This window comes from Triticum aestivum, chromosome 3A (assembly GCF_018294505.1).
Source record: "Triticum aestivum cultivar Chinese Spring chromosome 3A, IWGSC CS RefSeq v2.1, whole genome shotgun sequence".
NCBI classification, from domain to species: Eukaryota; Viridiplantae; Streptophyta; class Magnoliopsida; order Poales; family Poaceae; genus Triticum; species Triticum aestivum.
In genome coordinates this window covers 387892619-387909214 of record NC_057800.1, presented here as the reverse complement: position 1 = coordinate 387909214, position 16596 = coordinate 387892619, and the positions used below count along the sequence as shown (strand labels likewise).

Sequence of the window (16596 nt, the reverse complement as noted above, 5' to 3'; positions counted from 1 at the left end):
CCTATTGGATATGGTGCATACCATGATGTCTCTTATCGAATTACCACTATCGTTTATGGGTTAGGCATTAGAGACAACCGCATTCACTTTAAATAGGGCACCACACAATTCCGTTGAGACGACACCGTATGAACTATGGTTTAGAGAAACCTAAGCTGTCGTTTCTTAAAAGTTTGGGGCTGCGATGCTTATGTGAAAAAGTTTCAGGCTGATAAGCTCGAACCCAAAGCGGATAAATGCATCTTCATAGAATACCCAAAATAGTTGGGTATACCTCCTATTTCAGATCCGGAAGCAAAAGTGATTGTTTCTAGAAACGGGTCCTTTCTCGAGGAAAAGTTTCTCTCGAAAGAATTGAGTGGGAGGATGGTGGAGACTTGATGAGGTTATTGAACCGTCACTTCAACTAGTGTGTAGCAGGGCACAGAAGTTGTTCCTGTGGCACCTACACCAATTGAAGTGGAAGCTTATGATAGTGATCATGAAACTTCGGATCAAGTCACTACCAAACCTCATAGGTCGACAAGGATGCATACTACTTTAGAGTGGTACGTAATCCTGTCTTGGAAGTCATGTTGCTAGACAACAATGAACCTACGAGCTATGGAGAAGCGATGGTGGGCCCAGATTCCGAAGAATGGCTCGAGGCCATAAAATCCGAGAGAGGATCCATGTATAAAACAAAGTATAGACTTTGAAAGAACTACTTGATGGTCGTAAGGCTGTTGGGTGCAGATGGATTTTAAAAGGAAGACAGACAATGATGGTAAGTGTCACCATTAAGAAAGCTCGACTTGTCGTTAAGATGTTTCCCGACAAGTTCAAGGAGTTGACTACGATGAGACTTTCTCACTCGTAGAGATGCTAAGAGTCTGTTGGAATTATGTTAGTAGTTACTGCATTATTTATGAAAACTTGCAGATAGGATGTCAAAACATTGTTTCCTCGACGATTTTCTTGAGGAAAGGTTGTATGTGATACAACCAGAAGGTTTTGTCAATCCTGAAAGATGCTAACAAGTATGCAAAGCTCCAGCAATCCTTCTAAGGACTGGAGTAAGGATCTCGGAGTTAGAATGTACACTTTTATGAGATGATCAAACATTTTGGGTTTATACAAAGTTTATGAGAAACTTGTATTTCCAAAGAAGTGAGTGGGAGCACTATAGAATTTCTGATGAGTATATGTTGTTAACATATTGTTGATCAGAAATGATGTAGAATTTCTGGAAAGCATGCAGGGTTATTTGAAGAGTGTTTTTCAATGGAAAATCTGGATTAAGCTACTTGAACATTGAGCATCAAGATTATAAGGATAGATCAAAAACGCTTAATAGTACTTTCAAATGAATACATACCATGACAAGAGTTTGAAGGAGTTCAAAATAGATCGACAAAGTAGGAGTTCTTGGCTGTGTTACAAGGTGTGGGTATTGAGTAAGACTCAAGAACTGACCACGGCAGAAGAGAGCGAAAGGACGAAGGTCGTCCCCTATGCTTTAGACGTAGGCTCTACAGTATGCTATGCTGTGTACCGCACCTGAAGTGTGCCTTGCCATGAGTCAGTCAAGGGGTACAAGAGTGATCCAGGAATGGATCACGTGACAGCGGTCGAACTTATCCTTAGTAACTAGTGGACTAAGGAATTTTCTCGATTATGGAGGTGGTAAAAGAGTTCGTCATAAAGGGTTATGTCGATGCAAACTTTGACACTAATCCGGATGACTCTGAGTAGTAAACCGGATTCGTATAGTAGAGCAGTTATTTGGAATAGCTCCAAGTAGCGCGTGGTAGCTGCATCTACAAGATGACATAGAGATTTGTAAAGCACACATGGATCTGAAAGGTTTAGACCCATTGACTAATAAACCTCTTTCGCAAGCGAGATATGAACAAACCCCATGGGTGTTGGATTCATTGCAATCACATAGTGATATGAACTAGATTATTGACTCTAGTGCAAGTGGGAGACTGTTGGAAATATGCCCTAGAGGCAATAATAAAATGGTTATTATTGTATTTCCTTGTTCATGATAATTGTCTATTGTTCATGCTATAATTGTATTAACCGGAAACCGTAATACATGTGTGAATACATAGACCACAACATGTCCCTAGTAAGCTTCTAGTTGACTAGCTCGTTGATCAATAGATGGTCATGGTTTCCTGACCATGGACATTGGATGTCATTGATAACGGGATCACATCATTAGGAGAATGATGTGATGGGCAAGACCCAATCCTAAGCCTAGCACAAGATCGTGTAGTTCGTATGCTAAAGCTTTTCTAATGTCAAGTATCATTTCCTTAGACCATGAGATTGTGCAACTCCCGAATACCGTAGGAATGCTTTGGGTGTACCAAACATCACAACGTAACCGGGTGGCTATAAAGGTGCACTACGGGTATCTCCGAAAGTGTTTGTTGGGTTGGCATGAATCGAGACTGGGATTTGTCACTCCGTGTAACGGAGAGGTATCTCTGGGCCCACTCGGTAGGACATCATCATAATGTGCACAATGTGACCAAGGAGTTGATCACGGGATGATGTGTTACGGAACGAGTAAAGAGACTAGCCAGTAACGAGATTGAATAAGGTATCGGGATACCGACGATCGAATCTCGGGCAAGTACTATACCGATAGACAAAGGGAATTGTATACGGGATTGACTGAATCCTTGACATCGTGGTTCATCCGATGAGATCATCGTGGAACATGTGGGAGCCAACATGGGTATCCAGATCCCGCTGTTGGTTATTGACCAGAGAGATGTCTCGGTCATGTCTGCATTATTCCCGAGCCCGTAGGGTCTACACACTTAAGGTTCGATGACGCTAGGGTTATAGGGAAAGTATGTACGCGGTTACCGACTGTTGTTCGGAGTCCCGGATGAGATCCCGGACGTCACGAGGAGTTCCGGAATGGTCCGGAGGTGAAGATTGATATATTGGACGAAGGGTTTTGGAGTTCGGAAGTGTTCCGAAGGTACCGGGTGATGACCAGCATGACCGAAAGGTGTTTCGGGAGCCCCGGCAAGTGTTGGGGGGCTTCATGGGACAAGGGAAGGGGGCAAACCAGCCCACTAAGGGGATGTGCACCCCCCTCACCTATTCCCACGTGACCAGGGGGGTTTTGGGGCGCCCCATCTAGGGTTCCCACCTCCTGGCTTGGGGGCCAAGTCACCCAAGGGGGAGATCCCATCTGCCCTGGCCGCCGCCCCCCTAGGGGAAACCCTAGGGTGCCTCCCCTTGTCCTTGCCCCTATATATAGTGGAGGTTTTGGGGCTGCACAACACACGAGTCTCTCTCTCTCTCCCAAGGCGCAGCCCTACCTCTCTCCCTCCTCGTCTCTCGTAGTGCTTGGCGAAGCCCTGCTGGAGTACCGCGCTCCTCCACCACCATCACGCCGTCGTGCTGCTGCTGGACAGAGTCTTCCCCAACCTCTCCCTCTCTCCTTGCTGGATCAAGGCATGGGAGACGTCACCGGGCTGCATGTGCGTTGAACGCGGAGGCGCCGTTGTTCGGCGCTTAGATCAGAATCGACCATGATCTGAATCGCTACGAGTACGACTACCTCATCCGCGTTCTAGTAACGCTTCCGCTTAGCGATCTACAAGGGTATGTATATGCACTCCCCTTCCCCTCGTTGCTAGATTACTCCATATATTGATCTTGGTGATGCGTAGAAAATTTTAAATTTCTGCTACGATACCCAACACTGACGTAGCTTTTCCAGGTCCAGATCTCCAGCTGCCAGAATTCTCCCTCTTGGTGTGTACCTTGTAAATTATGAGAGAAAATGCATTAGAATTACTCCAAAAAGCATTATTATGGATAAAACATTATAAATAACAGTAAGAAAACATGATGCAAAATGGACGTATCAGCTTCCATGCAAAGATGTCCCGGTTCTCACGGATGAACTCGATGAGCGCGCTTTCCTATTTTGGATTCAGATTGGCACTGATAGTGAACTGCTTGGATGAATCGCCAAGAACAAAATCAACCAACTTAGTGTCATCCGTGGACTTAAACTTTAACAGAGGGTCATGCTCCATGGTTGGTTTCTTCAAAGGTGTCATATCCGCCGGGTCAACATTATCTTTGTAAAACTTTAGCTCTTCTGTTGCACAAACAAACTCAGCATAGGCAGCATCGCCCTCTTCACATTCGAAAGCTATCTTATGGTTCCCATGTACCGTGATGGTACCCTTATAACCTGGCATCTTAAGCTATAGATAAACATAACAAGGCCTCGCCATGAACTTAGCATAAGCCGGCCGCCCAAATAAAGCGTGATAAGGGCTCTTAATCTTAACCACCTCAAAGGTCAATGTCTCAACTCTGGAATCATGATCATCACCAAAGGCCACCTCCAAAGCTATCTTGACTACTGGAGACACCGACTTACCAGGCACCACACCATGAAAAATAATGTTAGACGGCTTAAGATCCTTGTCAGTCAAACTCAAAGGTTCCACTTGCCTGGTATTGACGATTCTTTAATCTCACAACCTTGAATGATTTACCTTTGCTCTTCATACAATATAACGTAAGTAAGAGCAATCATAAACAACCCTACAATACAATCAAACATACGGCGAGTGTTGTGCATGGTGTCAATGTCATTATGCTTTGAGATCATGTGTCAGAGTTAACTCATAAGAGTTTGGATAATAACATAATGGTTGTTAATTGGAATACATGTGACATATGGGTTCACATGCAAGTTTCAAATAAAGGGTTCATCACATAAGGAGTGTGTGATGTTAGGTTGTGTTGTCAAATCCAATCAGAAATAATCTTAACAACAGAGTCATGGTCTATGAATCTTGGATAGCCAAGACCATCTTCAAGTTTCAATAACAATTCAAACTTGTTGACCTTTCATGAGCTTGAATACACTAAGGTCTATAAATAATAACTTGGCATGGCTTCCAATTCAATTTGGATTGAATTGGGGTTCATCTTATTTGATTTCTAGTTGAATTGAGTTTGAGCTGACATTTTGTTTGAATTAGTGAAGCTAGGTTTAAGTTCAACATTATTTCATTTAACTTGGATTAATAAATGACTTCTAAGTTTCCTTTAAATTCAATCCCAAACCAACTTCATTGCCAAGGTTTAATTATCATGTTTAGGCTAAAGTTAGTATAAATCCAAGATAATTTTTTAAGTGCATTAAGTTTCAAACTTTACCTATGTTTGAACTATATTTAATTTAAGTTTAATGTCCCTAAATTCAATTATCACTCCAAAATAATTACTAGGTTCAACTTAATTCACTAAGTCATATTACAAAGGTTTATTCAAATTAAACCTATGGTTTCAAAGTTATAGCCAATCTAGTTGAATTTAATTCAAATTAAATTCCCTAAAGTCAAATAGTAATCCCAAAAATATTTACTAAAGTTCATCTCTAGTTTTTTTAATTTAGTTGCAATATTTTAACCTAATAAACACCTTTTATTCTAAGGTTAACCTAGATTTAGGTCTAAATATTGTTTGAAGTGTAGCCACTGTTAAAATATATTCAATTTAAAAAAATTAATTATTTTAAAATTTTGAATACAATAGCTAGGTTGAAACTATATCTCACTAGATTCATTCCAAAACAATCAATTTAAATGGATTTCTAAAATGCAAATTATGCCCTATTTGATTTTGAATTCATTATGTCTGAAATTAAATTTAAAACTACTTAAATTCAAAAATTTATTACTCTAGGTGAAAGTGCATTTCCTAAGGATCATTTTGGAAAAAAAGTTCACTCAATTTGGATCTAGGGATAAAAAGTTGTGAGTGTTTCAATATTCAAGGGGTTTTCTGCAAATGTGCCAATTAATTTCATTAAACAAAAAATGTTCTACATAATGTTCCAGATAAGTTCGGCTATGTGGCGCTTTTGTGATTGGCTGGTACCGATTCGTTTAAGTGGGTGCTTGTGGTGCGTTAGATGGACTGTGTCCCAAAGATATTGCCCCCAAGATTTTTGAGTGCTCCAGAAGAGAAACTCCTCGATTTAGATGGCCTTGCATAACAACTTCTGGGTGAGTCAGATCAACACCCAGCTGGGCGTCATGTCGCCGCACATACAATGATTTGCTTTGTTGTGGAAGAAGCTTAGCTCGGTATAGTTAGTCCCGTATGTCCCTGACACTATCACTTAGAAGCTCACATCACATGGAATGTACTCTGCGTCCTCTACTTACAAAGCTCAATTTGAGGGGTACACTGCTTTGTCCTTATATACCGTTGTCTGGAAAGTTTGGGCGCCTCTGAAATGCAAACTCTTTCGTGTGGTTTGTGATAAAAAACAGAGTTTGACCGTAGATAGGCTTGACGACGAGGATGGCCCAACTTTGGGCTCTGTCGTCTTTCCGAGCGAACCCAAAAATCTTCAACACACCTTCTCTATCAGTGCCATTTCTCGGTGAGGGTCTAGTATTGCATTGTGGAGTGGCCTAGCCTCTCGGATGTCCAATCCCGGGATTGGAACCTAATGGGTATCGTCAATGAGTTGTGGATAGGAGTCACCCAAGCCAGGGACAAATTGAGGAAGGCCATCTCATCCATAATTATGTTGATCTCGTGGGAGCTATGGAAGGAGCGCAATGCTGGGGTCTTCCGCAACACTGTGAAGCCCTCTACGATTGTGGTGCGTAACATCAAAGAGGAAATTAGATTGTGGGTGCTCGCGGGCGCTAAGCATGTGAGTTTTGTAATGTCGCGAGAGTCATGGTCTATTCTTGCCTTCTGTTGGGCGCTATTTCAAACTCTTTCTCTTAATTAATGAAATGACAAGCCTTTTGCCTTGTTAAAAAAGGTCTTTTATTCTCTCCGGTTGCCTTACCTTGGGATTAGAACCACACTTGTCTCATTCCAACTTTGAAGCATTGTTATCATTCAAAACATTAAACACTTATGTTGTCACCTTCTCACCCACGATATCCCAGCATCTCTTATAAAAACAACCGACATACCATCAAGACCGAGAGCTTTTATGTCTTCAAACTCCAATGCCTTCGAGAGTAACACATACCTCCTTCGTAGTGTATTCACGAGTGAGCTTGCGTTCATGCCATCAGTTATGCGAGGGGTCACATGTTAGAGGAGCTCCTCAATTCCGATGCACGCACAAAAAGAAAATAATTGCTGGAAATAGTCAGCCACCATCGCCACTTTCTTTCTCATCCTCTGCCTCCACTACACCTTCATCATCCTATTTCAGTTCCTTATTCTGTTTTGCTAAAGCACATCTAGATGTGTCATAAATATTGCACATCTAAGTCCTATATCATTTATTTTATTTTATTTACTTTTAAAATAGCAGAGAAGAGAGAGAGAGATTTTTGAGCCGGACAAAGAAAAAAAAGATGATCGAGAGAGATCGGTCCCTCCACCTCCACGTTCTGGACGCGGGGTCCCACGACAGCTTGCTCGGTCCCGCCCACGCGACGACGCGACACGAGCACACGAATCATCCAAAATCATTTTGTAAAGTGAAAACGATAGGGGCAAGATCTGCCACGACTCCATTTTAACTGGTCGCCGCAGCCTCCGCCCGACGCTGCCGCTTCCCCGCGATCTCTCTCCCGCTCTCTTCTCCCCACCACCACCCAAGTCGTCGTCTCCGTCGCCGGCCGCCATGGCTCCGGGCCTCTACACCGACATCGGCAAGAAGACCAGAGGTGCCGCCAGTCTCTCTCCCCTCCTCTGATTACCTCTCCGGTGCCGATCTTGACGATGCTGTGATGTGATGATTTGCACGCAGATCTGCTCTACAGGGACTACTGCACGCACCAGAAGTTCACCCTCACCACATGCACCCCCGAGGGCGTCGTGAGTACCACTGCCATCCTCTCCCTCGCACTTCTTCCATAGCGATTTCGCAAATTTGTGTCCCGTAGCAGTGTCCCAGTTACGGTCCGCCTCGCATTCCCCACATTGATCGACTACTTACGGTACAAATGCATGTTAGAATGTTGTCCGCCGATCTCTATTTTGTGCCTCTGTACCGCCGTTGGCGACACAGATCGCCGCCGTGCCACTGTGTCGAGCTGTTCTCATTCCGTGTGTGCGTGTTCTGCATGTAGAGTTTTCAGTTTTGGCCATGGAGGGAGACTATGGACCCTAATGTGTTACCAGGATATTATCTTTGTTTAGGGACCGTCTCTTCACTCTCGCAACGAGCTGCCAGAACTTTCCCCCTTCCCCTTTCACCTTCACTGGATTGTGCATCTTTGATTCCTTGACTCGAAGCATTTCTTCAGGAAATGAACTCATGATCAGTATATGGTTTAGGTAACCATGTCTCTGGATATGATTTGTGCACTCCATATTGATGGTTCTGGTTTACCTGTATGGTTTCGGTAACCGTGTCTATCTAGTATTTGTGCGCTACTACATATTAATGATTTTGGTTTACCTACAGGCAATCACAGCTGCAGGAACTAGGAAAAACGAGTCTATCTTTGGCGAGCTTCAGACCCAGCTTAAGAACAAGAACTTGACAGTTGATATCAAAGCAAACTCAGAGTCAGATGTAAGCCGCCTTTACTCCAACTCTCCCTTTTGCTCTCACATGAATCATGTATAAACATCTGATTGCCTGTTTTTCCTTGATATTATTTCTCACATATTTGGCTTTTCTTTTATGCCTCATAATATTAATTCACAGCAATGTCCAGTTCTTGAGATTTTATATTCGCTGATGAATATTTCACATCTTCCAGCTTCTGACAACATTCACAGTTGACGAGTTTGCAACTCCAGGGCTGAAATCAATCCTCAGTTTGGTTGTTCCAGACCAGAGGTCAGGGAAGGTATAATTTTCTTACCACTCCGTTTGCTTAAACTTCTAATCTGCAATATGGTGATCACTGAGATAGGAGATTTAATTTGTATTTTTCTGCCTTGACAGCTTGAACTCCAGTATCTCCATGAATTCGCCGGTATCAATGCAAGTGTTGGGCTGAACCCGAACCCTATGGTTAACCTTTCTGGTGTATTCGGAAGCAAAGAACTGTCAGTTGGTGTTGATGTTTCATTTGACACGGCAACTAGCAATTTCACCAAGTACAACGCTGCTTTAAGCCTCACGTATCCGGATCTTATTGCCTCACTCCACCTGTAAGTATCTTCTCTATGCGCAGCTATCATATGTATTACTACTATGCAATTCTTTTAAGATTGATAGATAATGTGGATTAGCAATCTGATTCCATACTAAGGTGTCAAGTGCGGTGCTTCATCGCTATTATAATAGCATTTGCTCTGGTAATGAACTTTCAAATCTCATCCAGGAACAATCACGGTGACACCTTGACTGCGTCTTACTACCACTTAGTAAAGTCACATTCTAGCACCGCTGTTGGAGCAGAGCTGTCCCACAACTTCCCAAGGAACGAGAGCACATTGATATTTGGATCACAGCACTCATTGGACCCGCACACCAGTGTGAAGGCACGCTTCAACAACTATGGCATGGCTAGTGCCCTTGTCCAGCATGAATGGCGAGCCAAGTCACTCGTTACCATCTCCGGCGAGGTTGACACCAAGGCAATTGAGAAGAGCACAAAAGTTGGTCTGTCATTGGTGCTAAAGCCTTGAGATGCACAGCTGGGACCCTATGTTTTGAAAAAAAAGGTTCAGTTCTGCTGGATTGGAATAACATGGCCCCAGGTCATCTCTTCGTGCTTTCATTTTGATCTTGAATTCCTCCTTTGTCCACATAATCTGTTTCCTAGGCAAATGTTAGCCTTGACCTCCTCGTTATTTTGATTTGATCATCAGCGCCTGTCAATAATTTCTGGTGATTAAGACCTATTGTGAATCTTGTCAAATGTGACAGATTGGCGGTTACAGACAGTGTGTTCAATTCATTCATTGATGCCCTTGTTCCAGTTGATCCATTTGATGTGTGAGTAATTAATCCTCTTGGATGCATGCTTAGTAGTACTAACATTGTTTGAGGAGCTGCGTGTTGTGGTATTACTAGTAACGACTTATAAGAAGCTAAAGAACAAAACCTGGGAAAAGAGTTGTCATACCTGGGATAAACTGTTTATGTGAGGTATGAGACGTGGAGAGAAAGTTAAAAAATGTCTTGAGTTCTTTTGTTTCTTCGGTGGGACGGAGCTAGTACAGACGTTACCCTGGCGCGCGCCCAAAGTTTAATGAGCCCAAGACACGTTACACGTCTACTAGGAGGAGGAGATGGAGATCCCCAGGCTAGACCCTCACGATAAATTTTCCTTGTGCCAGACCAGCCCCTCAAGAAAAGCTTGGAATAGTTTAGCGTTACCAGCGCAAGGAGGCAAGCGCTGCGTACATACATGATGCTATATATGAGGCTCGTGGCAGTAACTCTAGGTGGCACCTCCAACCCGATCGATCAGTACGCGCCTGAAGCTAGCTATCTAGGTACCGTTTGATCGCCCGGCCCGGGAAACCAAGTTAAACGTAGCACGCGAGAGACATGGCGAGCAGGCCAGAATCGTCAGCAGCGAAAGCCGCGGCGGCCGACTTCGATCCCGTGTACGAGTGGGTCGACGGCGACGGCAGCTATCTCCTCCGCCTCAACCTCCCAGGTACGTACGATGCGCGTTCGTGATTCCTGCTGAGATGGATGAAATGGTGTTCCCCTGAACCCGAATTAACCTTTGCAGCTGTACTGTACTGTACCTACTGAATTGTACGTATGACATTATGTTGATGATCAAGGGTTCAAGAAGGAGGACTTCCGGGTGCACGTGGACCCCGCGGGCCGCCTGACCATCCTCGGCCACAGAACGGCGGACGCCGGAGATGGGAACGTGCGGCTGCACAGGGTGTTCCAGCTGCTATCCACATCCGACCTCGACGCAATCACCGGCCGGTACGACGCCAACGTGCTCACGCTCACCGTGCCCAAGCTGCCTTCCGCCCCGGCCCCGCCCCCGCCCAGTGAGAATGAGGCCTCGGACGCTGTCGGCGACGAACCGACGGATAAGAAATCCAAGGTTAGCCAGGAGGCGGAGCGGCTGATCGAGGCGGTGAGGGCAAGGTTGCAGGGGAGGCACAAACAGGAGACGGCCAAGGACCAAACTGCAGCGAGTAGCAAGGAACCCCCGGCCATGAAAGTGGACGACAGGAAACAGGAGCCCAAGGCAGCAGAAAAGGTGGTGAAAGGAGATGATGATCAGGACCACAAGGAGAAGCTTGAGTATGAGGCGGCGACGCAGAGGGAGAAGAAAGGCTGCTGGAAGGAGCGGGCGCCCGAGGAGGGGTTCAAGTGGGCGGATACCATAGGTAAGAACAAGGAGGTGATCGCCGCCACCGCGGTCGCCGCCTTCACGCTAGGCGTCTTCGTCTCCCATAGGCTCTTCTCCAGAAACTAGAGATCACTGCATGTAAATGCAGCGTCCGTTGTGCTGCTGCGTGCGTCCACCTAATAACGATACAAGCGGATGTACTACGACCGTAGCTGCCGAGATAAATATATATACGTGAGGAATAAATTCTCGTCAACGAGTTTAATGATACTATCACGTACGTACATGACTAAAATATACATGAAACTTCAAAATAAAATGGTACTATCACTTGCTCCCGCTGTAAAGAAATTGGTAAACGCTCTTATATTTCTTTACGAAGGGAGTACATGCGTAAAATATACTCGCATGGCCATCTTATTTTTCATAGTCCTGCATTTTCATGATTTATTTCTTTTTTTATGTAAGGTACAAAGCCAGGAGGCTTAGGAAAATACACAGTAGTTAACGACGGTGCCCAACAATTTCCATGTCCTTACTAAGCTGCACAAGTTCCATTTGATAATGCAGTAAGAGAGTTTTGCCAACAAACCATTTGATATCTTGGGTGTACATTTTACATTGCCAACAAACTGCACAAATAGTGCCACCCACTACGAAAATAAACATCATCATTTATTTAATTTACCGTACAACTGCGCCTTTTATTTTACTACAAAAACAAATAATGATACACTACTCCAGGTCTAGCTTTTCAGCCGCGTAGAAAGAGGAACAGGGGTAATAACAAATCATGAGCTTGTAAAGTGTGCAATCGATTGTGCCATCATCAGAGCAGGCCTTTTGTACAACCATATGCACAGTAAGAGGGCGATTAAAAGATCGGCACGACACTGTCGTGGACCCTGTTCTTCTGGTTCTGGGCAACGCATTCCGAGATCCACATCAAGTTCCTTATCTCCTGCTCTCGTAGCCTCATGTATGCGAAGAAAACGGCGTAGTGGAACTGCACAAACAAGAGAACATCAGAGCTCCCGCCTTCAATTCTAGAGTTGAGGTCCAAAATAGTGGCACACAGAGACAATAAAACTCACCAACAGGCACTAGCACTATGGCATTTTTTTAAAACTATCGGGCACTCACAAGTTTCAAATAGAGTAATGACTAACGATGGATCTATAGAATCATGTGCAAAGCCGTGGCTGGTTAGCGCATATTTTACAAGCATGTATGCATGCATCACGCTGGTATGCATCAGTACTGCATGTGGCTGGGCGTGTTATAGGCTTTTGACTAAATCAGCCTACCAATAGTTCTTGTTTACTGCTAATCTTTAGAGTGTAAAACCAGTGACCTTCTAGAGAACTTGCATGCATCCAGTGTACAATATCGGATCTCTTACATTTTGACCATCTGTTGTTATTCCTGTGAGATAGTTTATATGAAGTAACTTGCGTAAACATACATATAAGGTCAACCTAAAAAATTGTACCTGCTGTTCAAATGAGAGGCACAGCCTCTTTACTTCCTCCTCATAAAAGGCCTTGTCCAACATCTGGCTTTCGCCATATGATATCTTGGCAAAAATAGACTGGTATGGGGGGTACTTTTCCATTACACCACGCACCTGCGGTATGAGCACGAAAAAAGTATTGACGTTAGCCAGAATAATTCATGCGTGGGCACAGATCTCACTTTTATGAAGAGGACACTGGTCTGAATTCCAGTATAACTTAGATGCAATCCCTCTTGAAATACTACATGCCTGTTAAGATTTCCCTGTGCTCTTTTTATTATCATCTCCACAACAACAAAACACACATTTAACTTTCAAGTGAGAACTTCCAAAATGTAGTAGCACACTCAAAACTACAATACATCCTAGAGAGCATAAATCAGAACAGGAAACCAGTCATCCTAACAAGAGAGACCAGAGGGTAAGAAGCCAAAAAAAGGACTGTGTAAATGTGTTACTGTCATCTAAAATGTTAGCTTGCCAAATGCTGATGATACACAAAGAAAGAAATAGATAGTCTGGCACATGCTTACAGGATAAGTATACCACATAGGGCAATTTTCAATTAAAAAAAACACATGATGTTAATCTTCGTGCAAGAAAAGAACCGTATGACAGAATGAGACCATGACTGCTGTAGGCCAAACAAAACATTCATACTGCAGCTGATATAAAAGAGCAGCCAGAAAGCCGAGTTTGACTTATGCCCATCAAATGAAAAATGTATGCCACAAAAGCATCTCCAATGGAATACCATTCTTCTCAGATAAGCCAGGCACACAGGTCGATTCTGTGTCCCTCACCCAGGATAAATTGGCCCTAATGGAAGCTCAGGAACACGAAACTTGCAGGCAAATTGATGGGAGGCTTACCTGGCCATCCGCACCATCAACAAAGTGGTACATGTTTTTGGCAATAATTATCAACACATAAATAAAATAGACTGTTGTTACTATCATAGCGAGGTGACACCCCACAGCCCCCCCCCCCCCTTTTTTCTTTACCCTCATTTTTAGCCACACAGGAGAGGCAACCCCATTCCTTGACCCTGGTGACTGGTAGGTATGAAGCTTCTCCATTCTTAAGGAGGAAGTGTTCAGCCTAGGGCGCATGGTATGTTTAAAAGACCTCACGAGGAGTTAATTATTATCAATGGCCCTATCACAAACATTTGAAAGAGACATTTTATGATGAAATAACCATATTAACAGAACTTAAGCCTGAAATACTGAGCAATATGCACAAAATTAGGTAATAAAGTGAACCAGTTCATGGCATGATAACTTCGTGTTTAGACAACTGAAAATATTTATGTAGTAGAATGACCAACATTGAGCTTAAAAGCAGAGCAGGGGATAAACCTGGTCAACATCTTCACAGACAGCCAACTCTTCATGACCATACGGAAACCTGGAAGCATCAGATTACTATAACCACATGCAAAAATAGGCATATTTTAACTAAAAGTAATGCTAGTGCTACTTCCAATGGAAACCTACAATAGACCAAAGTTGGAGTACAGCTTGCGGCGGTCATCTCTAGTCAGCTCAGTACCAATACTGAAAAAACATGACAAGGAAATTGGCAGTCAGATGTCTGTGAATGTAATGGCAACATGGAGATCTGTCACACAAAAGGATGAAATGTTTAGTTTTTTACCTGTTTATTGTAATGTTTACAGCTCTTCTGTCAGCTTCAAATGAAAGGAGATTACACATAATCTCAGCCGTCGCACCACCTAGTTTCTGTTGCGAAGAAGTTAGTTAGAAACCAAACACAATTAGGCAAAACAACATTTTCAGTCAGAAGTACATACCACGCAAAATTTGTAAAAATCCTCAAGATACGCTTTGTAGAGTGTGTTCCTCATGATCTCAATATTCATGTCATCCAGATCCTACACAATATACATGAAGCTCGCATGACATACCAAGGTATACTTAACCATTTCAACAAAAATGGACAGCACAATGGTTTCAAAGTTTTTACCTCAGATGTAATGCACTCTGAGAAGTACGGTGCTAAGGGTGTATCAACTAGAACCAGCCTGTAAAGCTCACGCATATTTTGAGCAACCGCAAGTGATGCAATGCTGTTGATTGGCGGGGGGGAGGGGGGGGGGGGGGGGGATGAAGAGTCAGTATTTGATAGATCTCCATTTAACAGAAACGAGAAAGGAACCACAACAATACCTGTCAAACATGCCCAATGGATGGCATTTCTCCAACAGTTCGTTAACATCTCTTTCATGCAATGTCCCAGTAACAATAAGGACAACATTATCGATCATGTGTCCATACCTGCAGAAAACATTATCCCGTTAGGATCAAACCGAAGTCTGCCCTGCACTGGTTTGATATGTTGTTTGCTTGTGCAAACGAAGCAGAAACAAATGGCATCCTAGCAGTGCTTCATGACTTACGTTATGTACTGTAGGAATGTAGATAGAGGTTCATTCGCCTGGCACAACATGTGTTTGTATTCATCAACCAGCTTAAGAGTGCACTTCTCCACAATTGTTGTTGTGTGCAAGGGAGAAGGTTCTGCAATCAATCAGAAATACGATCACAATACAGAGGTATCAGAAGAAACGCATAGAACAAACATACACAGCGATTACTGTATATCATAGCACAAGAGCACATTAATGGAACTGATGTAATAAATTGGGCGAATTCGTCTTGGGACGCGTCACAGATGGCTGAAATCGTAAGGTGGGAGTGGATGAAAGGGATCTTGCGGCAAAATTCATCAGGGGGATCAGGCTGGTGCTACAGAGTTGCCATGACATGTGGGCTGTGGGAAATACAGTATAACAAACTTGCAGGCACTGCGTAGATTAACACCGCCCGTTTGGTTGCTCATCAAACCTGCTCCCAACGGTTCCCAGAGAGCAAAGAGAAATTTCGGACAAGGTAGGGCTAGCTCAAAACAATCCCAACTCGCCGAGCACGGTGCAGTCTCCCTTATTATCCCTAAGAAGAAAATAAATCTCCAATTGGCCAATCGAGATCGCAATTGGCATGGACGGGATCGCGAATCTCTAGCAACGCAGACCAAGCAGCCCAATCCAACCCAAAGAAGAGAAGGAAAAGATCCACGCGGCATACCGTTCTGGAGGTATGGGCCGTACTCTGTGGCGGAGAGGTGCATCTTGATGTCGTCGAGGGTCTCGCACTGGCAGAGGTTGTTGTAATCGGCTTGGGTGAGGAGGCCCGAGCGGTTCCCCCGCACGATCGCCTCCAGGAACCCGTCGTGGATGTTGAACGACAGCATCTCCCACGAGTACATCTTGGCTCTCGCCGGAGGAATGAAGGATCTCCGCCGCGGCGAGATGGATCGGGAGGGGAGCCGGCTAGTTGCAGATCCGGGAGGGAGTTCGCGCTTGCGGATGTGGTGGAGATTTTTATCTATCAGCCAGAAAAGAATTCGCCTTCTCACAAGCCAAAGGGCGCGGTCGTGCCGGGCTCAGCTTGCTTCTGAGATCCGGGCTAGGCACGTCGCCTCGCGCTCGCCTGTGCGGTGCCCTGTGGTGCTGGTGCGCACGAGACAAGGCCAGCCAGGAGACAAAAATTAGGTTTTTTTTCAGGATTGCCAACACTACTTTATTGATCAATGTGAATATATTTTTTTAGTTGATCAATGTGAACCTTTTTTTAGTCCATCAATGTGAATTTTTTTAGTTGATCAATGTGAATATTTAGATCCCTCAAAAAAATGTGAATATTTAGAGGTATATAAACTGGGTCATGATGATGGGTAAGTCATATATAGCGACCATCATCAAATATAGAGGAGGTTTTGTCATGGTTATGAATTTCACTA

The 16596-nt window shown here is 43.9% G+C and overlaps 3 protein-coding genes across 3 annotated transcripts; 2 read left to right on the top strand and 1 right to left on the bottom strand.

The window, feature by feature from the left end:
* Positions 1-7456: 7456 nt before the first annotated feature.
* On the top strand, positions 7457-9905 carry LOC543310 (mitochondrial outer membrane protein porin 3). Its single transcript, XM_044484446.1, has 6 exons — positions 7457-7691; positions 7775-7842; positions 8435-8545; positions 8736-8825; positions 8924-9132; positions 9306-9905. Exons 1-6 carry the CDS (start codon positions 7649-7651, stop codon positions 9610-9612), a joined length of 828 nt encoding a protein of 275 aa, XP_044340381.1. The 5' UTR covers positions 7457-7648; the 3' UTR covers positions 9613-9905.
* A 137-nt stretch (positions 9906-10042) lies between these two features.
* Positions 10043-11526, top strand: LOC123061369 (uncharacterized). Its single transcript, XM_044484447.1, has 2 exons — positions 10043-10592; positions 10726-11526. The coding sequence occupies exons 1-2, from the start codon at positions 10481-10483 to the stop codon at positions 11379-11381; spliced, it is 768 nt and encodes a 255-aa protein (XP_044340382.1). The 5' UTR covers positions 10043-10480; the 3' UTR covers positions 11382-11526.
* A 261-nt stretch (positions 11527-11787) lies between these two features.
* Positions 11788-16315, bottom strand: LOC123061368 (probable V-type proton ATPase subunit d). The gene is made up of 10 exons (XM_044484445.1): positions 15882-16315; positions 15194-15314; positions 14964-15071; positions 14761-14863; positions 14588-14668; positions 14431-14516; positions 14271-14330; positions 14133-14181; positions 12748-12882; positions 11788-12261 (listed from the first exon to the last, which is right to left on the bottom strand). Exons 1-10 carry the CDS (start codon positions 16060-16062, stop codon positions 12130-12132), a joined length of 1056 nt encoding a protein of 351 aa, XP_044340380.1. The 5' UTR covers positions 16063-16315; the 3' UTR covers positions 11788-12129.
* Positions 16316-16596: the final 281 nt, after the last annotated feature.

Excerpts from the sequence above, each read along its gene's own strand:
- LOC543310 (XM_044484446.1), top strand. The coding sequence starts at position 7,649 with ATGGCTCCGGGCCTCTACACCGACATCGGCAAGAAGACCAGAG. Across the intron at positions 8,826-8,923 it reads CAGACCAGAGGTCAGGGAAG|CTTGAACTCCAGTATCTCCA; the intron begins GTATAATTTTCT and ends CTGCCTTGACAG. Across the intron at positions 9,133-9,305 it reads CTTATTGCCTCACTCCACCT|GAACAATCACGGTGACACCT; the intron begins GTAAGTATCTTC and ends AATCTCATCCAG.
- LOC123061369 (XM_044484447.1), top strand. The coding sequence starts at position 10,481 with ATGGCGAGCAGGCCAGAATCGTCAGCAGCGAAAGCCGCGGCGGCCGAC. Across the intron at positions 10,593-10,725 it reads CCTCCGCCTCAACCTCCCAG|GGTTCAAGAAGGAGGACTTC; the intron begins GTACGTACGATG and ends TTGATGATCAAG.
- LOC123061368 (XM_044484445.1), bottom strand. The coding sequence starts at position 16,062 with ATGTACTCGTGGGAGATGCTGTCGTTCAACATCCACGACGGGTTCCTG. Across the intron at positions 14,517-14,587 it reads ATTTTTACAAATTTTGCGTG|AAACTAGGTGGTGCGACGGC; the intron begins GTATGTACTTCT and ends TCTTCGCAACAG. Across the intron at positions 14,182-14,270 it reads TACTCCAACTTTGGTCTATT|GTTTCCGTATGGTCATGAAG; the intron begins GTAGGTTTCCAT and ends TGATGCTTCCAG.